The sequence below is a fragment of the Cynara cardunculus genome, assembly GCF_001531365.2.
Source record: "Cynara cardunculus var. scolymus isolate 2C chromosome LG 1, CcrdV1, whole genome shotgun sequence".
In the NCBI taxonomy this organism is placed as follows: Eukaryota; Viridiplantae; Streptophyta; class Magnoliopsida; order Asterales; family Asteraceae; genus Cynara; species Cynara cardunculus.
The window spans coordinates 49,247,378-49,275,340 of NC_037528.1; the positions used below are offsets into that span (position 1 = coordinate 49,247,378).

Genomic DNA, 27,963 nt, shown 5'->3' on the forward strand with positions numbered 1-27,963 from the left:
ACGAAGTCAAGGTGAGTAACAACCATTAATGAATTTCAATTGATTATAGACAACGTCTCAAATACGTTTACCCACGTTTGATTGTTTCTACAGCTCCAACCAATCAAGGAGTTGAAAATAAACATAGATTCCAAGATTCCCAAATTGGCTCTTTGATTGGACAATTTGAGGTTCAATTTTAAAATAAAATCTATGATATAGAATGGTACTTACCAGAATGAGTTGAGGTCTAGAGTTCGCCATTTACATGTCTTTAAAACATGCAATTTACGTCTTCCATGATGATGGTGGGACCAGTACTGTGGGGACGTTCCAAAAATGACGTCATACCTATTTTTTTCCAGAGATTTAGAATTTACATCTCGGTTAGGCATCAATGTTTTATGGTCGAAATCTGGGCTTTTTTTGGTAGTCGCATCTGCATGATCAATGAAGAAATTTTAAATCGTAACTGGGTTTTAAAATAACTTATGACTAGAACTAGAAAGGGGATTAGAGATTCGGACCTTTGATTTTGTTGTTCTCCAGCCTCCTGGGTTAGTTTCTTGAGATACATATGCAAATTTCTCAAATGGATGCTGTACAACGCTTTTACTCCAACTTCTAACACTAGATGGCGAGAGTTCCTACAATCGGTTTTAATAGAAGCCCCAATTAGAATGTGTAACTCATTTAACGAGGGATAGATAGAAATAAATTAGGATCTAAATCTAATTCAATTGCTTGTTAACCGCAATTAAAAGCCTAAACCCGCAGGTTGAACCTCCATCCAATAAGTATGTCAGGGTGCCAAGTCCCACATTGGTTAGAATTTGTCATTTTCTTCTCTATACATGTTTGAAGAGTAACCTGATGGTAATATAAACCAACCCGCGTCAGTCTAAAAAACCCATGGTAAGAAGACCCACTTAAGACCAAAGATCCAACTGTTCAACTCCTCCACTAACCAGAGAGCTGTTCAGCAGTTACCAAAGCTAATGGCAACATTCTTCAATGCCGATCTTTGTTCTATTTTTGTATACTTAGTTCAAGCAAACTGTTTGTCGTTGAGTCTTTGTTTTGCATATCATCCTAATGTTTTCCTCAATTTTGTTTATGTTTAAGTTTGCAAGTTTTTGGTAGAATCCTAGCTATAAATGAATCATTTTATACAAGTTCTTCATATAGTTAGATTGTAAACCAAACCAAACTAAACCAAACGTATTCAGCATATCCCACTCGCAAGCAGGGTCCGGGGTGGGATAAACACAAACCTTACCTCTATCCCAAAGGGTAAAGACTGTTTTTTCTGTGATAGTGAAGATGCTCAACTTTTTAGGTTTTGCAAGTACTTTAATTAGGTATTTATACCATTATTATACTTATAGGTTCAGGTTCAAATGAGAAATTAAACATTTTCCGAGAAAACGAGAAGTTAGCCCGGACTCCCGCAGGGGGCAGCAGTGCGAGAAATTTCAATATCATATATGACTACACGCAAGATACAAACGCTTAATCATATATGATTAAACATATGGCTGCATTGACAACAAATAGACGCTTAATCATATATGATTAAGCACACCCATAAGCGTGTAATCAAATATAATATTAGGACTTCTCTCGCCTTCTCGCAAAATGTTTAACTTCTTGCATGATCCTTCCACTATACTTATAATACATGTAGTACGTACTTTTTAGTCAGTAGTGGTTCATCCATGCTTGAACAATCCGCTCGGTAACCTTCTACTTCATTTGATAGTTTTCAAAATTGATAAGACCGATTTCAGACTTGAGAAAAAGAATGCATTTGAACTAATAGAAACTACCTGCACACAATGTGTAATAATAGTTTCAAGCATTACCATCTTTTGCTTTCATTTATTTTGTTTTTACTTAAAGATTTTAGAATATATTAAGATGCATTAAAGTTACCTTATTCCTTGATGCATCGATATGTTGGATTTTCAGTCTATCAGAATAAAAGAGTACCTGCAAATAGAGTAGAATATTAGAATAGTTGAAAACATAAAAGTTGTAAGAGTACTGGACAAACCAAATAAAGCCACATTCAAAATGATCCACCAAAAATGAAGAAAATGGTTGCAATGGCCCAGGCCCAAATCAATAAACTAGGTGGCGAAACCAGGTTTTCTAACATGGTAATTAGAGATGCACGAGGCCTGGGCTTTCTCAGGCCTGGGCCCAAGCCTTCCAAGCCAGATTTTAGTGAGCACGAAAGGCCCAGGCTTTGGGTTGAAAAAAGGCCCGAGCGGGCTTTTCATGCCACGCTTTTTTGAGATGTTTGGGCTTTTCCAGGATTTTTCAGGCTCAGGCCTGGCCCCAAAATTTCGATCTGCTCGGGCTTCAAGGCCTGGCCCCGACCAGGGTCGGGCTCACTGGACCGCGGCTTTTTCAGGCCGGGTTTCGGGCTTGGACCTTTTTGTGCATCTCTAGTGGTAATGTGTTACCATAACGTAAGAAAAAAATTATGGATATGCATCATCATTATAAATTTTTTATTTTTTATCTATTTTTACATTACAAAATAGAATTTGAGAGTATGCACATATGTACCCTCCTGTGGCTAAAGCTGGGCTCCTGAACAAACCAAACCAAACCATTATATCCCACCCAGAGGTGGGTCTGGGGCATGATGTACACAAACCTGATATTTGCCCTCTGCCCCTGCACAAACTAATCAATATATCCTTCAAACAACTAAAACCATGATGGGAAGATTATTGGTAGTCCACCATAAATCCAGAACCATTTCCTCAAACCACTGATGAAATTCAAAACACAGGATCAAACCTTACTACGGCCTAAGGCACAGTTCCGAACTCCCAAAACATGAATCAGCTACCTGACCCAAATAACCTCAACAAATCAGATGCGGGTGAAACATTATTATAGTTTCAATAAACAATACCTTGTTTAGAAACTGCACATTGGATGAATCGGTTGCAACGACATGTAAGCCAAGGCAATTGTCTTGATTACTGCAGAAAGGGCAGAGAATTGTATTAAATACACAACCATCTTCTTTACTCCAAATTCCTTGCCCAATAGCACCTTCAGAACTTCTTTCCCAGATTCTTCGATCAACTGATGAAATGTCAGATACCACAATAGGTACACTTGTCGGACCCTTTGATGGATTCTCCAACTTGCCTTTCCAAATTGATGTCAGGTGCACTTTAGACGATGACGTTAAGGAACAAGGAACAATATAGTTATTCTCTACAAGACCTAGAGAACTTCGACAGAGTGAACAAGATATTTTTATTTCTTTCTTTGTAACATCACTCCAAGTGGTAGATGATGTCTCTGATATATCCAGAATACAGGATTGAGGAGCACCACACTTCATGATTTCATTCCTTGGAATGGTATTTCCGGTATTAGTATCTGCTGTCATCAATGAACCCTCCACCAGAGCACCAAAGATAGAAGTTTTAGGATCCAGAGAATCAAAATTCTCCATCTTAACTAGAGAAGTTGAAGACTTTCTTCTTTTATGAATATGTGAATTGACACTCAAATCTAAAGGTGATCTGTTTTGAGACCCGTGCTCATTTTTAGGAGTAACCACACATCCAGAAGCAGAAGTAGAGCAAGGAGAGGAAAAAGAGTGCGATAACAGCTGATCCGGAAACTTTGTTTGGATTATGGTTGAATTAGAGAACTCATCCTCAGAGACAGATTCAAGATAAGTAGGACCCGCATCCTCGATTGGTGTTTCCTTCACAATACACGGCTCATGGTCATTAGGGGGCAATGTCATATCAATAGCAATACCATCGTCAGTCCTCGGGGTTTCGTTAACAATTGATAGCTCGAAATTATTAGGAGATAAGTTCATTGACAGTGGTAATGAAAACCTGCATCAATATGTTGATCACAATGTGCAGAATATACATATATCAATAACTATATAACTTAAATGGCAATTGGAGGTTTCAAGAGGTAAATAATGAAGGAGAGACATTTAACATGTAAAACTAGACACCAAAGGTAAGACACCTGTTTAAACTTCTACGTTTTTCATTTCAAAGATTGAAAACAGAACTTTAAAGTCACGGTCAATTAGACACCAAACAGAAACTTTTAGTAGAATTAGAATAGATTGATAACTTTTGACAAACTTCAGGAACTGTACACCAACATCAACAGGACTCCCAACCAATCCTAAACAATTAGACTTTCATATTATCATCAGCAACTCCAATAGAAGCTTCATAGAACACACCACCAGTTAAAATAACGAGGATATGGCAAACTAAAGAGTTTCACATATGATATACCTCTTTTGGGTCTCCAAATCACCTTTCAAGTCCATATAAGCTATACCAGTGTTGTTGTCGCTCTTATTTGCTGGCCTTTCTTTTTGGGCTTTAGATTCTACTTGGGGGGAGGAGCAGTCATACTTTCTAGTTGCAATTGCAAACTTTTTCATCTTAGTTGCTATTTCAGGTGCTGCAACACCATTCATCACAGATCTTTGTCCTTTTGGTTTGGATTTAATTACATTTTGGTTCTTCATTTCTGTGAACCAGTTTTTTGGCTCCTCCACATCAATGGTTTCAACATCGACCTGCTGCATAGCATTTACATCATTCTCAACCTGTTCTCCCGTTGTTCACAAATTGAGAAATATCATTGTTAGTGATGAACATCCTAACTGTAGGAAGAAGATAAGACATTGCATAGATAGTAGAAAGAACGATGTCATAGAAAGAACCTTTATGTCTTTGAAAAATAACTTTAATCCCTCCAATGACTGGTCAAAGTTGTCATACTGTCTAATGGATTTCCTTATCCACTTTGAAATGTATGTTAAATTTCTTTCTTTACGGAACCGTTCATCTGCATGCAAAATTAAACACGTTAAAGACTCTACCATCTTAAAAGAGCACTAGTTTAGTAACAGATGAGATCTTCATAAGTACCCCCTTCATCCCAAAATAAGTGTCCGCATTGCTATTTAGTTGGCCTAAAATGTCTACTTTCAAAAGCAAGCGCCTACTTTCCAAATCTACCCTTAATTATGAGATGGAGAAATTCACTAATCCATCTATTATCAAGGTAAAATTGTCGTTAGTTAATATCTTTTCTATGTAAATATTTTGCTTAATTTTGACACAATATAATCCTAAAATCGTTGCATTGATAAGTTTTTGAGGTTCCATGCTGGGAAAGGGGGCTTGATCCAGATTATTGGTAGAAGCAGAAAAGAATTGAAGGAGTGGTGCATAACTAAACCATAAAAGAGAGTAAAACTAAACCATGGAAATTTTCTCCACCATGAGGTAATTAAATTCTACTTCAAGTGTCGAACAAAAGTTGCAAAAAAACATACCGAGATATTAGTTTTGTAACACTGATAAGAAAAGGAATTCCAACTCTTCTAAGACATCAATGCAAATAAAGTGTAAGATAACTGATATGTTGAAAATTAGTTGGATAGTTATACATATGTTGGAACCCATACCTAAGAAGATTACGGCTCCATAATCCAATCTGTGTCGGATGCAACGACCTACATAGAAAAAAGAAAGAATACTATAAGATAGGCAGATAGCAGAAGTTCAAGTACATCATATACAGCCAGAACTCATGAGAAACGTAGGGGGAAAGTTGAACAGGCAAAATTAACCCATTTAAAACTAAACCAACCCTCTAACTGATGATTATTACTGCTTGAGTTGTATGGGCAAAGAATTTTGAACTACTGGGTCAAATGGGTTGATAACTTTAACTCAGCCCATTAATCATTAAGCTAATATGTACCACTTCATTTACATGCCAAAACTCTCTCCCTTACCCACCTGCTGCCCAACTTAGTACCATCTTTTCACACATTACCTCTCCCTGCCCCACCCCGATCGCAATCCACTTACAATATGTTTTCCTCCTTCCATGACAAAAATAGAAATAAAGAAGCAATTAGATCATAACGTTTTTCATCAAACAAAAAGATAATATTTGGCACACTTTCTTAAGTATAGTATTTTTTTCTGGCATTGTTCCAAGAACGATGTGTGAGACCCAAAATTAGCAGTGAAGGGCAATTTTGGTATTCTAGTTAAACCAGTCAATAGATAGACAGGTTGGGGAAGGTTTTGAGCATGCTTATTTTCAATCCATATCTCAATAAACTAGAGTGTCTGAGCATCATAAGGAGAGTTGGTCTACCTCTCAAAAGTAGACCAAGAGTTGACACATATCTCTTGCATATTGGTTGTTTATGTGGAGAAGAATGTGTTTTAGTGTATCCACATAGGTAGTAGATAAAAGATAAAACAAATGAAAGAAACCACTTGTATCATATATGCGGAGGTAGGGTCTCGGTGGGTCGTATGTAAGCAAAACTTACCTGTATCTCAAGAAGCAGAGAGGTTCTTTCCAAAAATACCCCCGGCTAGCAAAAAAAGGTTAAGTAAATACAATAAAATTTTGTGACTATGCACAGACTTGCAAAAAGAAGAATTTGGGACAGGAGTATAAAAGCAGAGAGCTTACCTAGCTATAAAGAACACAAACACACCAAAGAAACACCCTATTCCAATCAAAAGATACCCCAACTCACTCTACCCTCTACAAGAGCATGGGAGAACCTCAAAGAGAAATCAAGAAGCATGAAGCAGGTTCTAGAGGACTCCTTACCCTTCTAGGGTTTACGATAATTCTTTGCATATATCTAGGTATAATATTCTAAAGTTGTACATAGGGGTTTTTGATGCAATGAAGATTCACACCCTCATAATGTATTTGAAGAAGACAACAACTTTGTGGTTACATCAAAAAAGCTATGCATACCATAACTACTTGGAATAAGTTCATATACGAGTTAAAAGGAACATGTTTTTTCCTGAGAATGCCATATCATGAGGCAAAGAGTCGAGTCCGGAATCTCAAGCATTCGGGATCAATTCATGAGTACGTAAAAAAGTTTAAGGCTCCAACACTTGAGATTTGAGATCTCTCCAACGATGATGCCCTAGTGTATTTCTTGGATGGACTTCAACCATCAGTAAAGATGGAGATTCAAAGACGTATGGTGTAGACCTTGCATCAGCAATTGCCGAAGGATAGTTGATTGCAAGAACTTAACAAAGAGGAAGCCAAGCTCAAAGAAGTGGAGGAAAGAAAAGAACCAATGTTAGAAGCAAAATCATGCAAAAACCGTCTACCAACAAGTGGAAGGCAAGAAAATTTGAAGGTACATAAAAGGCTGTTAAATGCTTCCTCCGCAATGGAATAAGGCTATGAATATGGAGATGGAGGGATTGGAAAAAAGTTGGAATTTAGTGAAGTTACCTCATGGGAGGAACCAAGTAGAATGTAAATGGATTTATATAGCAATGTATAAAACATATGGATCTATAGGAAGATACAAACCTACTCCAATTATAAAAATGAACATTGTTGGAGTTTTATTATCATTATCCGCTAACTTAATTGGGATATTTTGCATGGAGTACTAAGGAAATTTATATGGAGATTCCACCAGGTTATAGCAAATGTTTGGTTATAGGCATAATATGTAGATTGGAAAAAGATCTTCTATGGGCTCAAGCAATCACCATGAGAATGGTTTGGAAAATTTACCAAAGTGATCACAAGCATGGGATATAGACAAAGTCAAGGAGATCACACTTTGTTCACTCAACACTCATCTCCGGGCGTGAAGTTACAATTTCAATGGTGTACATTGATAACATAAGTGACTGGTGATGCTGATAGGGAGAAGTAACTTCCAAGTCAATGTTTGGCCAAGGAGTTTCATATTAAAACATTAAGAAGGTTGAAAAAGTTCCTTGGGATAGAAGTTGCATATTCTAAACAAAACATTTTTATTCCCCAAAAGTATGTCATAGATCTACTCAAAGAGACCGATATGAGGGCATGTAACAGGGTACTCCACTAGAACAACCCTCAACAAGTTCACAATCCAAGGGAAGTTCATTTGCATGCAGTATACAGAGTTTGGCAGTACAAAAGAACATGAGGTATAGATATCCTTTTCAAAAGAATAACACTAGAAGCCTACACATATTCTGGCTATGATGAGCCATTTAACAAAAAATCAACCTCTCGTTACTTTATCTTTTTGGTGGAAATCCAGTGACAGGGTACGAAAAAAAAGTGTGGTAACACATCTAGTGCTGAAGCAGAGTATAGAGAAATGACTCAAGGTATGTGTGAACTAATATGGCTGAAGATCGTTCTAGAGGATTTAAAGGTTAACGATGGCCCTATGAAACTCTATTGTGATAACAAGACTGCAATAAACCTAGCTCACAAGTCACAACTCAGGGCAGCATGATCAAACAAAGTACATCAAGATTGACAAGCACTTCATGGAAGAAAACTTGGATAGAGGACTAATATGTACATCTCAAGTCTCTACACAAGGCCAACTTGCTAACATACTCACCAAAGGATTAAGTAGTTTAGTGTTTTAAGAAATTTGTATCCCGGCTGAGAATGGTAATATTCACCAGCTTGAGGAAGAGTGTAAAAAAGATTGTGTTTGTGTTTGTGTATACCACATAGGATAATTGTATATATAGTGTGTTGTTTCAATGATTAAATACAATACAATATACATGCTCTTTCTCTTTTTCCGATTCATGACAGTTTACTTGTTGGTAAACTTCGTTTATTAATAGTTTGTTTGATTTACAGTTCAAATCCATATTCATTAATGTCCAGTTCTTATCACAATGGTTGGTCTGCAAAGGAAAGCCAGATAGAATGGTTCAAAGAGAATCATTCTACAAGGGTAGTGCATGGAAAGGCATTACAATTAGATGAAAAAAAAGCCTAGGGTTGTGTAGGATTTGACCAAGATTTTGCTCATAGTTTTAGAAGTTCGTGCATGCATAATTTTACTATGCAGTGTTAGGCACATGACCGAAACGAGAAGAAAACCCTCATGACTTCAGGTTACCTTTGGAGAGAGAACGTAGACCTAAAATATATAAAAATAGCCTATAAAAACCATAGAACTATACAGAGGCTTAAAAGTCCCACCTATGTGAAAGCATGATTCAATTTAAAAAAGCAAACATTATATAGTAAAGCATGTTCTCATCAAACGGAGATACCTGCTGCTTGATTCAGTGCTCGGAAAGCTTGCTGACAATACCATTCGTTGCCACTAAGAAGGTTTTTAGACGATTTATATGTATCATTATATTTCTTCTTTTCTGCTACTTGGATATCAAACCTGATAAAAAAAATACATGCAATCAGCAGGATATGAAATAGATAGTATACTTTATTGATTGTGTACATACATTACACCCTATCAATGGTGCAAATGTACTCTAAAAAATTGAATCTTACACATTTGGAAAAGGAATCCCGACAATTATCTGAGATTTTTAGTCAAGGATCATTTTAAAAAGGTAACAGAATTATAACCATGCTCCGAAAAATTACGAGAAGTTTATTGTAGTGAACAGGCTCTAGGTTATCAAGAAGCAACAAAGGATACAACCGCTCGAGCATTATCATCAGAGAAGTCAATTCCTTCGGAGACCTGTATAGTCAGAAAGCAACTTCAGTATATAAACCAAAGCCACAAAGGTATGGTTCTTAGACAATGCTTTTTTCACATAACTATATTACAAAAATGGTGATATATTTCAACTAAATTGATGAAAACATATAGCAACAATGAGGCATCTGTGCACATCTCCAAAAATCAAACTTTTCATGAGCGAATTAAACATATTGAAGTCAATTGTCATTATGTTCCTGGAAAGTAATAGAAACTACTCGTAAACCTCTGACTATTGAACTTGTATAGGTTCCCTTTAGAGATCAACTTGCTGATATGTTGAAAAAACCACAATGCCGATCTCACATACACCCTATATGTAATAAGTTTAGAGCATCTACAACAGATTCTGTATAATTTCTCTAAAATAGAGAACAAAAAGTAAAAAATATTTAGAAAAAATAATACGCAACGCCAACAGATTCTCTATCTTGAAGATTTCAACATTAATTATATTATTAAGATATTCTATGATTTTATCATTCCATTACACTTTTTTACAACTTTATATTAAATAAAAACAATTCAATTTCATTGGTGGGAATGTATAAAAAACATCATTTCTCTCTCATCGCATTAAATTTGAGAATTCTCTAAACTCGAAGTTTTCTCTTTTACTATTTTGGAGAACAATATACAGAATCTGTTGGAGCAAAATAGAGACCAAAATCTCCATTTTCTCTATTATAGAGAATCTGTTGGAGATGCTCTTAATATCAGAGGGTTGATTATGTCAATACTATCATACAGTTTATTCTTGGCCCAGGGCCCACATATGTAAACTAGCAGTAGATTGCTTTGCTATGAATAAAGATAAACTTGCTGAGTGTTGCCTGTTAACACAAATGAAATGGGAACACAGTCAATGATGCAACATCAAGCTTCTATTGACAAATGACAAGTAATACGTGTGAAATGCGAGGTTTGAGTATGTAACATGCACTACAAATAGTGGATTATGTTGCATCATGTATCAATTAGTAACAAATGAATTAGAAAGAGAAATTTGATTTATTATGCTTAATGTGCGCTGCTATATCAGAAATATGCTCTATTGTTGCCTTCCTACAATAATGGGTAAATTAAAAGGTGGAAACAATGAACATCAACCAGTACCAATAAACGGCATAACTTGTTTCCCAGCAAAAAATATAATGAAACCAAACCAATAGATTTCAAAACTCCAATATTCAGACTAAAACAAGTAACATGTAAAGCTAAGCATATATATTAATCAATGAAGTGGTGAACATCCTCGTCAAACAAAGAAGAAAAAGAAGGAAATGGAGCTAAGCAAAGAAATTGCTAAAAGCGGGATTTGAAATCACGCCCTTTGGAACAAGAAACTTTAATCCAACCCAGCAGTATCCAGGTTACCGATAAGACCCAAGCTCTTGGAGCTCAAGGGTTCAAACCTCACCAAAGGCGAGTGTGTGTGAGTATTTGTTGTATTACTTGTATATTATAGATATACTTAATAAAAACTAAGAAAAAACTATTGACTACCAACTCATCTAAAAGTTTAAGCTAATAGATGAAAGCCCGCCAGTTATATCTATTTTTTTATAACCTTGGGTGTCCGAGCCAACTTGCGTGCACCTCGAATAATCCATGAGGAGACTCATACCGGCAACCTATGGGGAGAAGCCCAAGGCCTGGCCTTTATTTTCCACTTGAGCTGCCCTCAAGGGTTATTATATCTAGTTCATAGTAGTCAAAAGTGTGCATGCATTGGGGCTTCACCCAGGTCGAGAGGTGAGAGCTTTGTTTGCTCTATTGGGGCTCATGTGCAGGGCATGAAGCCTTCAAGAGACATCTTTCAAGGTAAAGTATTGTTATTGCAATATGGATTACTAAGACAACTTTTCTCTCTTAACCACTTAAGCACGAGCTATTATTTTCTCTCATAAATACACATCATAGTTGTCCATACAGGTATAAACAGAATAAAAGTTCAATCATTAATGTTACTTCAACAACACAATCACAATAATCAAAATATATTAGCTTACCCGAAGAAAAGTCAAGAGAGAAAGATGGTAGGTCTCGATTCAAACTATTCTAGCAAGTCTTAGATGGAGGAGTAGCACTGGGCAAGTAACTTACTTCACTAACTGAGATACACAGGTTACTCAAGGTGGCATGAGCTGTAATAGTAGTTGAAAGGACCTGTTACTGAATACACATAGGTCTTTTCCTGTTGTGCTTATACAACTTGTTCTCTTCTATTTCCTCTCTTCATCCAAAGGATATTAAATGAATTTGATGAAAGATGAACCTTTAATGTGCATTGCTAAAATATAACTTGAGGACGTTATGTATGCTGAGGAAGTCAATTGCTTAAAGTATATATCAGAGAAATGGATAACTTCAAATTTAAAAATATAAATGCCAAATGGGCTACTAATGACTATTGAAATAAAGTACGAAGACTTGAGAATAGTGATGGGAGCAGGTTTATAATAGTGTTCCTGATGTCTGTTTCACCATATCTAAGATAAAGTGGAAAAAAAGATCCAGATGACACATCAAGATACCTTTCCTCGACAGACAGCAAGAAATGCAGCTCCCGTCCTAGAGTTCCCTTTGCTCCTTGCTGCATTACAACTATTAGCATCCAACCTTTTACCCCTTCTCCTTCCAATCATTGGTTTATTCTTCTGATGAATTGTATCATAATAACCATTCAGAACATTCTCAAAATCATCCTGGCCTCCTCTTGGCTCTGATCATACAACAAAAGAGCTCTCTTATCACAGCAGATATACAAGTACCAGATCACCAAGAAGAAGTCACAGAGAAAAGAACAGCATGCAAAACTGAAGATTATAGCCCCAATTGTAGCAACGAAAGCTGATAATTTCAAGAATCAGAGACGATATCTGACTTCAGCAGAACAGTGTGTTGTCTTCTTAGTGTCAATTTCACCAATTTACCTTGAAACATTAATAAAATAGGATTGAACCTCACCAACAAAGATGGGCTTCTGTGCATTTAGTCGAGACCATTGACCTGTTTCAGACCATCGACTGCGCAATTTCTCCATAAGCTTATAGCTCGGGAAAAATACTAAGCAACCACCAGGGACGACCTTGCAAATTTCTTCCAGAGATGTGCCAAGTGCATCCTGTACAAGAAACAATAGCATCATACTTAATGCAGAGGGAAATGTTCCCATCTTTATTTTTAAAAGCTTACCTGGAAACCATAGTCCTCAGATGTTTTGTAACTTGCATTCAGTGGGTAATTATCTGGCCCACTGTGAATCACACCAGCCCATAGCTGCAGGGTAAACGGTTAAAAGTAAGATGAGGAAAACAGTAGAATCAACTAAAGCAATAAATACTAAACAACGCAAGAAATTTTGTCGGTACCTGTGACTCCACATTGATAACATGTGGAGCTTCAAGACAGGTCCCGAATTGAACCCCAAGTTCAGATTGGAAAGAGCTCATTGGTGACAAAGTCCTGTCATCAGATTGATGAACGATTACAAGGATGACACAATCTGGACCATGCAAATTGCCAAACCACAAACTAATCTACAAGTCTAAGAAGGTGTTTGGTTTGCAGAATCAGAATGAATTGAAATGGTCAATTCCATTGATGGAATTTCATATCTGCATTTGGTTCACATACCTAAATGGAATTGGAATTTGATGAATTCCTTCAAATTATGGTTGAAGGAATTGACCATTCCATGCCTAAATGCTAGGATTCTAATGGAATTGAATCCTTATTTTTCAAAATGACAAGACTAACATTAACTCTATTATTAATTTATTGATATTCATATTATCACTATTCACAAGTCTCTCCCACCAGCACCATCAATTAATATTATTATTAATTTTATAATAGTATTTATAATTTATGTAAAAAGTACGATGATGTTACAAAAGGTTATTCCCATCATTTGTCATTATCTCATTAGAATTCCGAGGTTATATTCTTGCGAACAAAACAAACAGATTCCATTCCTTTTCATGCCAATCAACGAGGGGCCAAACCTGAGTCAACTCCATTCCATTCCCTCAAATTCCAATGCCTTCAACACATTCTATTCCCTCCAAAACTTTCCGCAAATCAAACATCCCCTAAGGGAGTAGACTAACCTAACAATACTTCCCCTCGGCAGCAACCTCAGAGGTTCACAAAGATCCATAAAGTTTGTGATTTATGCACAAACCAAAAAGAGTGCAAATTGCACTTATAACATGTGTGGAGGCAACAGATTCAAGCAGGATGATTAGACGACTATACAGCAGGAACTTGCAGAACCATATATCTCAATTAAATTACCACATCAAGTCAAAAACTAAAAGCATTAGCCAGTTAAGAAAAGGTCTGACCAGTCCCATCAAGCTTCAACAAAAAGTGAAAGCAAAATGTGTAGCCCACCACAAAAGTGCATTTGTAATGCATATTCCGATACTCGTATGTAAACATATTCTACCACCTTTCTTTTTTGGGATTTAAAGAGAAATTAGAAACAAAAGAGCAACTAAAATATTAAAATGGGCATACCACATGGCCACAACAAAGGCCGAGTTTAAAATTTTATTAACAAGGAAGCTAAACAAGATCTTTTGCATATGTAACCCAATTTGAACAGAGGAACCTGTTTCAAGATATTACCTATTACCAAGCACTCTATATTGGATCATAGAAACAACCTGCCTATTGGACATTTATGTACCACTCCCTTCGGCCCAAAATAAATGTCCACAATAAAAAGGCATGCAGTTTTAGAAATGTGCAACTATTACACATTTTAATTAACTAAAAGACAATTTTACCCTTAAAATAGAGGAAGTAATAAATTTCTCTATATCATAATTAATAATAGAATTGGAAAGTAGACGGTTTATTTTTATAAAGTGGAGGCTTATTTTTGGGACAAACTAAAATAGAAACCTGGACGCTTATCTGGGGACAGAGGAATATGACATAATTACTATGAATGAATTCACAACCTTGAAGACCTTAAACTTCCACCAACAGTGAAGCCAATGGCATTTGCAAATAACTAATTCTTGTTTAGTACCCATCCAACAAAAAAGGCTAAATAGTTGCAAGTTCACTAATAGAAAGCTTCAATGAAGGTGCACAGTCGGATCAACAAGAAAAAACATAGTTTCAGAAACATTGCATGAACACTATGTAAAAACAAGAAACAATATGTGCATTACCTAACCAATTTCAGATAGAATATACATGCATGCACCTACCCGGATGTTAAAATCACCGAAAGAGAAATATCAGCCATGTTCTTGAACACAAGAGCTGGATTCAAGCACCACAAACTAAAAGTACAAGGCCAGTCGGAAGCACCAAGTCCTGCAATCAAAATGTTACAATGACAACAGCTAAAAAGCAAAAATCCAGGTGCGGCTGTATGCTTTTCTCCTTTAGGCATATGTCATTTAATTGTGTGAAAATGCTAGAAATTGCTGAATTTAATTATTGACAACATCGCAGATCCTAAGTTAAATGCCGTGGATCCACAATCAATTTTTGGCATAGTGATTAGCATCATTAATACTTCTTTTATTTTGTTGGTGATTTGAGTGAAATCATTAGGTCATTTTGTGCAATTGAATTCACAAGAGAATAATGGGGTTGATAGCTAAGCTCTAACACATGCTAGGAGGTGCGGAGTGCACACTCATGTAAGATATTGATGGAGTATTTTGTCGTATTAGTAGGGCTCAATGGTTATCCAATATTTGAATGTGTTTATCAGTTGGTTATTAGTTAGTTTTATAAAGTTCAAAGAGCTATAAAAAAGTGTACACATGCAATAGTTACTTGTAAACTTAAAATTCGAGAGATTATGCATTACTAAGCAGTATCTAATGGTTTATAATATAATATAGATAATGGTATATAAATTCTATGATTCTATCAACAACTTACCAGCATCATTTTTTATATGACATTGCAATACAAGCTGATAATCACAGATGTGTTTTCCATCTTCCGAGAAAAAGTAGCTAAGTGAAGAGAAAAGACCTGTGTGATTAAAGAAAACAAAAAAGGATGCATGAGGATTATAAGTTTATCCTGACTGCATTCAAGACGAGAAACATAACATGGAAGTTAGAAACCTTCTAATACTGTGCAGGGCATGCCACTTAAGTAATCAACCTCTGGGTCTGCATCTGTAGCAAATTTAATTGCCTGAAGAGGGTTTCAGAAGATAAAGTAGGACACAGTTGTTATGCTAATACCAGCAGTGATCATGCATATATAGATAAAGTTCGACATATAGGACAATACATTATACTTCAGCTTCAAACTTGAGATGATTCGTGAGCTTTTAGGGAAATATGGACAACTATATTCAAGTTTAAATCAAAATTAATTATATTAAGAAATTAAATGTTTGGAAAGTGTCTAATGTCAAAAATCAAAGTACATCTTTCTTGAGCAAATTACACTTTTGCTCGCTGTGGAATCAGCTTTCGTCACTGTGGTTTGCGACCACCGTTGAAATAAATGAAGTTCAGTGATGAAAGCTGATAGTGGGAACATACCACAGGGACCAAAAGTGTAATTTACTGTTTTTCTGTATAAGGGGGAATACTAGGTAGAGAGTGCAGCTCTACAAGATTACCTTTGTAGCACAATCTTGTAAGCTTGGGAAGCACTGCTTTGATATGTTTGCTTCTTGAAGTTCTTTCAAAGCTTTATCAGCAGTCCAACTATAATAGTTGTCACACAATATCAATGAAATGTTCAAATCATACTTGTTCACTACACAAGATGCACACAACTATGCAATGAAATTTTGACTCAGCAAGCTGATAAAACTATAGATCTTAGATAGTTGGAGACACCATGCATCCATACATTTCTTTAGAGATTAAAGAACTAATTATCTAGGCTAAGACAATCGATTTGGTACAGTACTTTTTAACACTTGATCCAGATGCTATATGTACCACATTACACCCAGTATATAGGAAATCCGGACTGAAAGAACTTCTGACAGTATAGATGAGATGGGAGATATATATATATATATATATATATATGTTAGATTGTGGAAAGAGTCGATGCCTTTGATCATTCCATCTCCTCCAATATATAGAGTACAAGGGTACGCAAAATAAAGAAAACGTATTAAAAACATATATTGACAGAATATTTACAAGATATTTACTCTTAATTAATTGATTCACTATCACACCCCTACAGAATGAAGTGCTAGGGGCATGTTTGGTAAAGTACAAAGAGTTTTGTAAACAGAACAAGTAAATACAGTAGGCAATAAAAAAGAAGGTTAAAGCATAATGAAAGCATAAGAGAAAGTATGTGAAACTGAACAAAATAAACCATAAGACAGGTAAGTAAGCCAAAAAGCCTGCTCCTGGGTAACCCTCACCTATGTCACTCCTTATTGTTGCCAAAGAGCCCCACACTACCATACTGGGTATAGAATGTATGATTAAGAACTAATTTTCCATCCTTTTCCTAGCTCAGATCTCCCTCCCTGGGACTAATCTGTCTACTCACTCTATCATAAATTCTTCTCTCTCTTTCTACCCTCCATTGAAGAGTTTTATGAAGAGATGTAGTGCTAGTTAATGAAATTGATATTACTCAATAATTCAGCCATTCTCATTGCAGAAACCTTGGATGTCGTATGCTGGAGCTTAAACAGCAACTGATACGTCATAACTACCAAACGTATAGTGCTTACAAGGAAAAATTGCACAAGCATAAACATGTAGAAAACTTCAAAAAAGTATATCAAATAACTGACCATGACGCATTATGGTGAAAACTATGCTTCCCCAAGGAATTTTTCTTCCGCCTGATCCAACTGATAATACCCTGAAAAGATAAACAGCTAAAAGAAATAGTTATTTTGCTGACAAAATTTGTGCAGTTGTATAATAGTTCTTAAATAAAAAACAGTACCTCTATCATTTCATATAAGGGCTGATAAGTTTCCACTTGATCAGCATGTGTTACTCGATCACTTTGACAAAGATTTTCTAGTTCCATCTGTAATTCTTCCATATGTACAAAGACGACAAAGAGAATAAAAAATGAAACTAAATATAAAAATAAAGGCTAAAAAATGGAGTAAGACAACACTTACGAATCAGAACACCTTCTTCAGCATCTATACTACCAGCCTCCCGAGCTACATCCTCTATATTACTGAAAAGAGGTAAATACAACTTATATAAAATATACATGTGAATGGTAAAATATAAATCTGTAGTTGCAAACTTTTAGTATTTCCATTGCATGGCTATTCGGTCCTAAGTAAATGATAATCATAGAGACTCGATTGAAGATCCGTAGAGTAGCCATCAAAAACCAAACATCTAACCCCCTTGTACTTAACATGCCAAGGGAGGGAGGGAGAGAGAGAAAGAGAGAGACAACAAAAGGAGCACCCCCACAATCGCTAGACTCTAATGAACATAAAAATCGTAAATCATAAAATTTATATTTAATTAATAGAATTGTAATTGTTGGCATTTAGGAGATTATATTACTCACTGAGCTTCATCAAGAATGATAATATTTCCTTTAACATTTATTTCCATCGCTTTTCGAATTTGTGGATTAACAATATAGCTGTATGGGCAAAAAACTATTTCTGCCACTTCTGCCATGGCTTGTGCTCCAAAATATGAGCAACCTGAAAATTCAGGAAAAAAAGTTATATACTAGGCAGTGACCTTGTGTCAAAGAATGTTATCAAGATCGAAGACCAAACCTTCTACCATTTCTCCAACTTTAAGAAGATCTTCAATATCATGGACTTCGTAGCAGCCACCTTTTTTGAGAGAGGGATGCGATCTGATCTTGGTTGCATTCCTGTTAAAGTTCACAGTCGGTTATAAATTCTGATAGCATCCTACTGAAGGGACAACAAGATACAGGGTAGATGAACACGAAAAACTCACCCAAATTCAGGGCAACCAACTTTCTTTTGTCCACGTTCCTTGAGAAGTAGCTTACTAGAGTATCAAACAAAATACATAAGAAGTAAAAAGGTAAAATGTAAAAGCATGTTTTATCAACAAAAAGGTACCATGTCTCGTCAATATTATCTTGCCCACGTACTTTAGCGTTTGTACAGTAGCGTTTTCTAGATGCCTGAAAGATGACCCAAATACATAATAAATTACATGCAAATCACATTCTAAAATTTGGAAGATTAGACTAGTGTATTTCTACTTGATAAAATATACAACGTAGGTTCTTCTTTATGCCAGTAGAAGACATAGTGAACGTCAATGTCAAGCAAGGTTTCTCACAAACAAAAATAAAACCAAAGATTGTTAGCTCGGTAGGCAATTAGTAAAAGGATCAAAGCTAAGACCAATAATAACACTAACAGACCGTTCGCTTTTTCATAATATCACTTTTGGTGCGTTTGGTACGTGGGACAGGACAAATACCTCTTATCCCACATTCGGTGCGACATTAAGACTAGAACAGAACAGGCCTGAGTGAGACAAAATGGCTTTTTTTCCCGCCAAAGTACGCAGAACAAAAATCAGGGAGATGGGACAAGATTGGTAAATTACTAACTCTTCTTTCACCTGCCTACCTCACTCTCGCCCTACAAAGTCAAATTCATTAAGCTAAAAGAAAAAGTTCAAATGAAAAGGATAAGATTTGAGTATCATTTTATAGAAGATAATTTTTTTATTTTTAATGTAAATCATATTAAGGCAAAATGCATCTAATGGAACCAAGTTTGGGTTCATTCCTATTTTGGAGAACCAACTTCAAAGACCTTCATTTTTGGGGCCTAGAAGCAAATAATTCAGGGATCCCATGACCAGAACCCTTAGCCCATTATGTTTGATGACATGGCATTTTTACAATATTTGGAATTTACAACTCAATGTTTTTATTGTCGTGTCAATCATGTGGATTTTGTTCCTTCTTTAATTATCCATCTGCATGGTCTTCTTACAAATCAAAAACATATTTCCAACTCAAAATTAAAATCACTTTCTTCCAAAAATATCAAACCTAATTTTATTTTTCAAAATCAAACCTTCAACATCAATATCAAAAGTATACCCATTTCTTCTTCATTACACCATCATTTGGAAGAACTTGGAGGCTTGTTTTCATAGATTAGACTTGTATGACCTAATATTTCTTAGCCAATATGTAGTGATGATATGGAAATAGAAACAGCATTTCAAACCTTCTCTTGATTAATCCAAGCGAATAGGCTATCTAGGCTACGACAATATTATCCGAAACTTGTTGCATTAGGCTAAAAAGAAACCAAAAGAGGCTATATAACTATGCAAACTAAAAGCAAGCAAAATAGGTGAATCCCCAAGAATCCCAAGACATGTGTGGTATCCTTTTACACATTCCTCATTAAGGCCAACTCCTTTGGTATACATGACTCATCCAAATCTCTCTTCACTACTCTCCCCTCACTGGTCAATCTTAAGACAACCCCCACTTTCCCCAATAAAAGATTACTCTTCTCGCTCACAAAACAGGTGAGGCAGAGGACCACAGGTCTCCCTCCAAGTATTTCTAAGTTATACCGGAGATTTGATTCATGAGCGACCCATCTTATGCCTCCTAATAGCATAGTTCTACTTCTTATGCCACACCATCCTCATCTATTTTTGTTCTTACAGCTAGTGGTGCTTTTGTTCCTGTTCGTCAGGTTGGATTTGTGGGTCGCTCTTCTGATCCATCTGGTCTTTTACTCTCTTGATGTAGTATATCATGTTCCTCAGTTATCCTTAAGTTTCTTGTTTGTCGGTCAACTCGTTGATCTTGAATACAAATGCTAAGCATTCCACTCATTTAACATAATTTTACAAATTCATCTACGAGATGAAAACCATGCATGGAGCATTTTAATATAGTTCTATGACTAGATGGAGATCAATGTAAGGTACTTGAGCAGTTGAACAACAAACTACTCCGGAAGAAAACAAATTCTGATCAACATGAGAATTCAAAATCATATATATAGAAGAAATCTTTTCAAACAAGAGTATAAAACATAAGCTAAAAACTAAAAAGCCAATGTAGGATAACATACCAAAACTGCCATAGGCACATGGTAATTTGTTTTCCGAAATTCGCTGATGACTTGACTAATTTGTGAATGTGTCCTCCTGAATAGCCAACGCAAAAACAATACACAGATAATGTCTAATGGAAAACCAAATATGAACCTTGAATCCAATTCAAAACCAAGCATAAATTGTTTTCCACTACTGTTTCATAAGAAGATTTATGTGCTAATTAATCTAATATCCACTCCCAATATTTACCATTAACCATTCTCTAAATAGTTACTTTCTTATATGAATGCTATCACCTCCTCAGCAGGAACTACTCAAGTTCATTAGCCCATAAATCAAATTATAAGAAAACCACTCATCTCATTTTATGTTTAACAGGGAAACGTAATGGTTGCTCTTTACCAGAACTTATCATAACTCATTTGCACATATTCTTTCTATTGAGCAAAAAAGATCTATTGAGCAAAAAAGATCTATTGAGCAAAAAGGCCTATTGGTGTGCATATTTCAATTAAACTAAAGCGTATCATATATGAAATTATCAATTTCTTTTTAGCATGATACATCAAATATATCTTTTTACCGAACACCATTTCTGGCTTTATACCGCTTTGGAATGCCTCTAAGCTAAGGTTTCTACTCAAGCAACCACAAAGGTACCATAAGAGCATAAGTTACATTGAGAGCATCATATAGCATTTACAAAAGTGGTCAGCTTCACAAATCACATGTACTATTTGAGAGAAGAAGAAATAAGAAACTTTCATCCACCTAAAGCTCATCTCCTAAACTACCAATATTATCAGTCAGTTCATGTTCCGTACACTGTTAGTGGGACGAAGTTTTTCGGATCTTGAGGTATCTCAACGAGTGTTCTATAAAAGGGCGATCTATATTTTGTTCAAGGTTCTTGCAGAGTAGGTGCTTTCATCAAAGAAGGATATGGAAAGGTTTCACTTTTCAGAATTCTCTGATGTGGGCAGGTTATGCCATTACTCATTGTTTCATCACCAGACACCAATTGTTGTGTCTGTTCATGTGGTAACCTAGTTTCATGGAAAGCAGGAAGCAACATATTGTATCACTATCGAGCACAATCAAAGTATCAAGTTATTCCAGGTTATGAGATGACATAGACAGACCAAACATTTATTGCATAAGCTAGGAACTCCAACTGATGAGGCTATATCATGATAGCCAAGCCATTCATATAGCTAAAGAATCAGTTTTTGTCATGTAATGACCAAACACCTAGAGGTTGATTGCCATCTTGTGAGCAACTGTATGGGTGTGACAAAAGCTCCCATACTCGTAAAAATGATTTGAGAAATGTTGAAAGAACTACTTAGCTTATTTAAATCATTAGTTGTTCCTATCCAACTATCCTTATCTATTATGTCACTCTTAATGAACAAATTTATCAAAAATAAATCCCAATCTTTAGATGCTTAAAACATTAGGATCATAAAAATTCCTAAGTGGCAAAAATTTATCTCCATTAACATACAAATAAAATATATGATAGAATCTCAAGCACTCCAATGAATAAATCTTACGTGGCATAGTAGATGACAGGACCTCTTGTTTTATTCTGCTTCGTATTGTTTGACTCAGAAAGAGTAGGCATCAGGTTTCCTATGGTTTATCAAGAAAGAAGATCGTTGATTAATGTAATTGTGATATAGCAACTGTGCATAAATTATACAGAAAAATCACACATGAAGTGAAATAAAAAAAACTGGACCCATTCAACATGGATACAAAATACAATTAAACATAACTAATCCACAGATAAAAAAATATTCATAGAAAAACACTTCATGGTATTAAACTTTAATAGATGAAGAGCTTCCCAAACCCTCTACAACTGTTGTCTTACACAGTTTCTCATCCTAAATAAGAAAAGACATATAAACTACTAATATCACTTTGAGTAGCAAAGAAAATAAGCATGATCCACAAAAGCATACACATAATAATGTGTTGTTTGACTTGTTTCTATGCATTTGTATATTATAAAACATTAGATGAAATACAGAAGAAAATGGAGGCAGTGTAGACAAAAGCATAATATAAATCCATTGTAAGAGCTCAGATGTTTCTCCTATCATACAAGTTCTCTGTTCCAGCAGTCGTATTTTCTCATGGGCATATCAAGGTGCTGTTTGGTTGGTTTTTCATTTAAGTCCTGTATAGATTGAGAATGTTTTTGTTTGTGAGAGTTTTTTCATAGATAGAAATAGCGTTTTTTTTAATTGGGAATAACAGGTTTGGAAAAAACTTGACTTTCTGCATAAAGCTTCCCTCTAGAAGCTTATGAACAAGCCATTTTCTATATCATTAAGCCACTATCGAACCATCATATATAGCTGATCGTATAAGCTGTGAGTCCAATTAAACTCATTAAGCTGCTAACAAACATGTCCTAATTCAGTAAAGCCAAAAACTGACAAAGCATTATTTTTTTGCCCTTAAAGCAAGAACATGGTGTAAGTTTTATCAACAAATAAACAATTTTACATCAAAATGTAATTTACCTGGTCTGAATAACAGAAACTTAAAACAAACAAACTTATGATGACTTTTTAAAGAGGTGGAACTTACCCAATATCGTTGATATTCAAGTTGTCACTCTAAATTTTATAGACAGGCCCAATAAGCACCTAGAAAATTGTTTCTACTTTCCCCCAGGGCATAGCACAGTTGGTTCCGGGGTGGTATACTTGCACAAACAGGCGAGGGTTCAAATCCAGCAGCCACATCCCACAGTGTGGGAGTTACAATTCCTTTGGGGATTGGGTTCCTTGTGGTGAGCACTTGACTCTTAAGCCAGCCACCTAGAGGTCCGTTGTGTACCTGATTTGCCTCTCACATGAAGTGTTTGGGACAAGGCGGTCTGGGCCAGTTCATGGGTTGCCGGTAACAAAGCCTTTTTGCAGAAAAATTGTATCTACTACCAGTACCTTGAAACAAACCAAACTAGCCCAGTAGATTCCACACTATACCCTTGCTTATACTATTAGAATTAATGGTTAGAACTCGCTAGCACCTTGACCCTCAATGCAACACAACCGACTTACTTACTGGATAATTTAGGTAACCATGTTATATATGCCATTGAGGATGTACGTTTGGTAGCAAGACTCACTACTAATTACTAATACGTATCAAACAAAATTGGTGTTCTAATACCATAAATACAATTGTCAATAACTTGAACGTGGAATTCAGATACAAATGTCAATAACTTCAACGCGGAATTCAGATACAGGGTTTCAGGTAAGATTGGTCAATTTGATCTCATAGTCAAACAGTGCCTCTTTTGTAGATACCAGCAGCATTCAACTCGAAATAAATATCCATAACAAAATGTGATCATTTATACCTGATGGCTCCATTTCAGGAACAAAACCCCCACCGTGACCCAACGGATCAACCAGAGCCTCCGGATCAGGTTTCGAGTGAGAAATATTGCCATATTGAGGCTTTGACCGATGATTCTTCTGCCATGCAAGAACCGAGCAAAGCAGAGACAAAGACTTCCCAGTACCAGTAGGTGATTCAAGTAAGGCATGAAAATGGCCGTCTTTTTGAGCTCGATCGAGTGTTGCGATTACTCTGCCCATGTAAGCCAACTGTGAGCCGTATGGTTGGTACGGAAACTCGATTGGTATGCCACCGATGTGAATGACATTCTTTTTCGAGGGTTTAAGGTTTAGGTTTGGGTTTGACGCCGGCATTCGGTATGAAGACATAGCTTCTCCGGTGTGTGTAGATTGTCGCCGGTGGTTTGCCTTCATCCTCAGGTTTCCAATAGAATTAGCTGATTAAGGTTCTAGGGTTTCAATTTTTATGAATATTTTGTTTATATTTGGCGGGAACTCCATTTTTTTATTTTTTATTCCTTCCACGGAATAATCTAGCAGGAAGAGCATTAAATCGGATCAAAACACAGATTATGTCCTTGTGGTTTGATGAAAAATGCGGATTTAGTCCTTGTGGTTTGATGATGATGTGGATTTAGTCCCTATAATTTAAAATTTGACCCAAAAAATTTATTGTTTTTATTTTCCCATTTTGGCCCTAATAGTCATTAAGTCTTATGTAAGGGCATTTTGGTCATTCTATCTTTCTTTTTCGTAATTTTTCTATCGTACAAGTTTAGATTGCATATATAGAAGTGTATAAAGCATTTACAAACATACATTAAAACTAATTCCTTCACCATCATCCCTTCTTCCTCTTCCCCCGATCAGCTTCTCTTACAACCATGGGCGGACCTACCATGGTTGTTACGGTGGCACGTGCCACCGTATTATTTCTCCATCGAATGGTAAAAAATTTAGATTCGTGAAATGTACAATCGTATTAATCTGTTGTGTACCACCGTATGTACTTAAAAACAACAATGAGAACAAGTTTTATTTGGTAGAGTTGGTTTGCAAAGTTTTTATTCCACTCAATACCCAAATTCAAATCTTGTTAGTGTCATTTTCTTAGTCAAATAGTGCCACCGACTGAAAAATTATGTATATTTGTTTCTTATAGACAACCGGTGTCACTGTTTGAAATTTTTTCGCTATAGTTTTTTCTTATAGTTAAATGGTATCACTGTTTGAAAAAAAATCTGGATCTGTCCCCGCTTACAACCCCCACTCTGCATGGTTGCACCTCCTTCTGGAATATGCTTGATGGTCCATATCACAATGGTGGAGATAGCGCCAAATATGATGTTATGGACGACCTGTTCATCAAGTAGTCTTTTGTCCTCTAAGAAATAATCAAATATAAAAGTAAGTTGTTCATTATTCATTTTTCCTTTCCAGATGACATGATTATGGCAAATTTTTGAGTCGGCTCTTTCCTATACTTCGTAAATTTGTGAAGTAATGTCTCGAAAAGATTACCCGCATTGAGTTATTTTCGGAATATAATATCTTGAGATATTTGTTATAATGCAGGGAAAGCATGTGACACTAAATTTTGACTAGAGAAACAACGAGCCTATCAACAAATGGTTTGTTTGTCGATTAAGATCTACTTACTAGCATGCAATGTAGGCTCGATATTTTGGCACAAGCACAAGCTTACTAGCAACATGAGCTCGAAATCATCATACAATGACACCTTAAACGTGCGGGTCTCGAAGATTAAACCATACCTACCAAACAAACCCATTACTTGCTTCTTGCAATAATTTGAAGACACAATTTAATTGTTGAATTGAAGCTGTTTAAGACATAAAAAGGACTCACTCGTTGATTTTAGAGATGAAGAAGACGATCGGGTTTTGAGAATAGAGTCAAAAGGTTTCACCAATATACGACAATAAAGTTAAGTTTTCTTTGCCTCCTATCATTTTTAGTTAATTTTTTAATGGGCGGAAGAGAGTTTCGATGAGAACGGTAAGAAAAGATCTTCACCACTTGGATCGATCTTAATTGAAGATCAACATTAATGCGGTGCACCGAGATGCACTGAATCAAATTCCCATGGAAAACGCAATTCATGAGGTGGGGATAAGATTAAAAGTGATCAACGGTCCAAATCTCCTATTACGTTTCTCATCTTAACTCATATTCTCATATGATCTTACGTCGACGGATGAATATGAATTTAACCCAAAGAAAGTTCATTTAGCTAACATATTTTTCAAGCAAATTGTTTTAGGTCTATGCTTTTAAAATTAAAACAAATTCAAAAAAATTCAGCCTGAGATCAAACTAATTCTAAATTGAAACCAAATTATTTTAGATTTATATGATTTTTAATTTAGTTAGATATGATTTAGGGTCTATTTGTTAACAACTTAATAAGACTCACCTTATTTAGTTAATTGTCATAATTGTTTAATAATGTATTAATGATATAGAAAATGACTTATTCGGTAAACTTTTAAGATAGAACTTTATGCAGAATACAAGTTGTTTTCAGACCTGCCAATTAAAAAGGAAAATTAATTAAAATAACTATTTTTGGTCTGTGGTTTCAACTATTAGTCATTTCTCTTTTAAAATCACGAAAATATTACTTGGTTTGCAAGTAACAATCTGGTAGATATGTATTTCACGAAGAAATCAAAGTGTAAAAAAAAGTTTCTAAAAGAGTTCCGTAAAGTAAAAGAACCAAATCTATACATTCCGAAAAACACATCCGTTCATTGTCCAAATTTATAGATTTAGCCCCTGTATTCAGAATTTTCTTATTACATTTTAACCCCTCTATAAAATGTAGACCTGTTATTTGAGGACCAAATGGTATTTTGATAATTTTTAAAGAGAAATGGTTAAGAAATGAAACTGGGGATGCTGATGGGTTGAGTTGATCAGGTTGAAGACATTTTAACAACCCAACTCAATGCTTGCGGTTTGAAAAATCTTAACCCAACCCAACCCAAACTGTATGGGTTGGTCGGGTTAGTCGAGTTGATACTTTGGTACATTAAAATATTTTTTCTAATCTTGAATATGTTATTTTAATAACTAAAAATTTCTTTTTCATCATCAATCATTTGATACAATTTATCTATACTTTTTACGTATATCACATTCAATTAATTTTCTTAATTTACGTATATATGTTTACAGTTACTGAACATATATACGAATGAGTTATATATTAATAGAAATGTAAATGTATAGTTATATATTAATGGAAATTCAACAATCAAATTAAATATAAGAAATAAATAGATAGTGGGTTCAAATAATAGTAACCAATATATATGGTTTGAAAATTTTACAACTCGATTAGACATCGAATTGCTTTAGATTAAGTTATTTCGTGTTGGGTTAGGTTAGGTTGATCGGGATTTTAAGCATCTCTAAGGGTGCGTTTGGTACGTGGAACAGGGTGGGACATGACATGACAGGACACACTTGTCCCATGTTTGGTGTGTTTCCAAGTGGAACACATATGAGACACGTCTGTTCACCCTTACCCCCCTAGAACTAAGTGGAACAACACATATTTGACAAATATACCCTAAACCTAATACCTATCTACCGTCTCCATCCATCTCCATCATCTTCTTCAAGCCACCTCCATTTCCATCGTCTTCTTCACAGGAGACCTCCATCATCTTCTCCACAACGAACTCCATCTCCATCGTCTTCTTCACAGCTTTTTTCACAACAGACCTCCATCCCCATCATCTCCTCCACAACAGACCTCCATCTCTATCGTCTTCTTCACAGCCGCCCTCCGCCTCCATCTCTACCGTCTCCTCCATGGCTCCATCTCCATCGTCTTCTTCATAGCCCGCCTCCGCCTCCATCTCCACCGTCTCCTCCATTTTTTTAAGGTAAAACTCTCTCCTTATCTCTCTATACGTCTGTTTTTACCCATTTCTTCAAATTTTGT

At 35.8% G+C, this 27,963-nt stretch overlaps 1 protein-coding gene across 1 annotated transcript; it reads right to left on the reverse strand.

Annotated features, from left to right (window-relative positions):
* Positions 1 to 241: 241 nt before the first annotated feature.
* LOC112507232 (regulator of telomere elongation helicase 1 homolog) lies at positions 242 to 27,895 on the reverse strand. The gene is made up of 30 exons (XM_025111718.1): positions 27,772 to 27,895; positions 23,987 to 24,424; positions 22,158 to 22,236; positions 20,616 to 20,691; positions 18,615 to 18,679; positions 18,487 to 18,540; positions 18,297 to 18,397; positions 18,077 to 18,218; positions 17,667 to 17,728; positions 17,483 to 17,577; positions 17,325 to 17,395; positions 16,173 to 16,260; positions 15,664 to 15,736; positions 15,473 to 15,568; positions 14,785 to 14,893; positions 12,928 to 13,021; positions 12,752 to 12,835; positions 12,524 to 12,680; positions 12,091 to 12,278; positions 9,488 to 9,532; positions 9,337 to 9,365; positions 9,096 to 9,217; positions 5,474 to 5,521; positions 4,724 to 4,848; positions 4,395 to 4,606; positions 3,448 to 3,854; positions 2,912 to 3,312; positions 1,915 to 1,971; positions 507 to 626; positions 242 to 418 (listed from the first exon to the last, which is right to left on the reverse strand). The coding sequence occupies exons 1-30, from the start codon at positions 27,893 to 27,895 to the stop codon at positions 374 to 376; spliced, it is 3,807 nt and encodes a 1,268-aa protein (XP_024967486.1). The 3' UTR covers positions 242 to 373.
* Between the last annotated feature and the right edge of the window lie 68 nt (positions 27,896 to 27,963).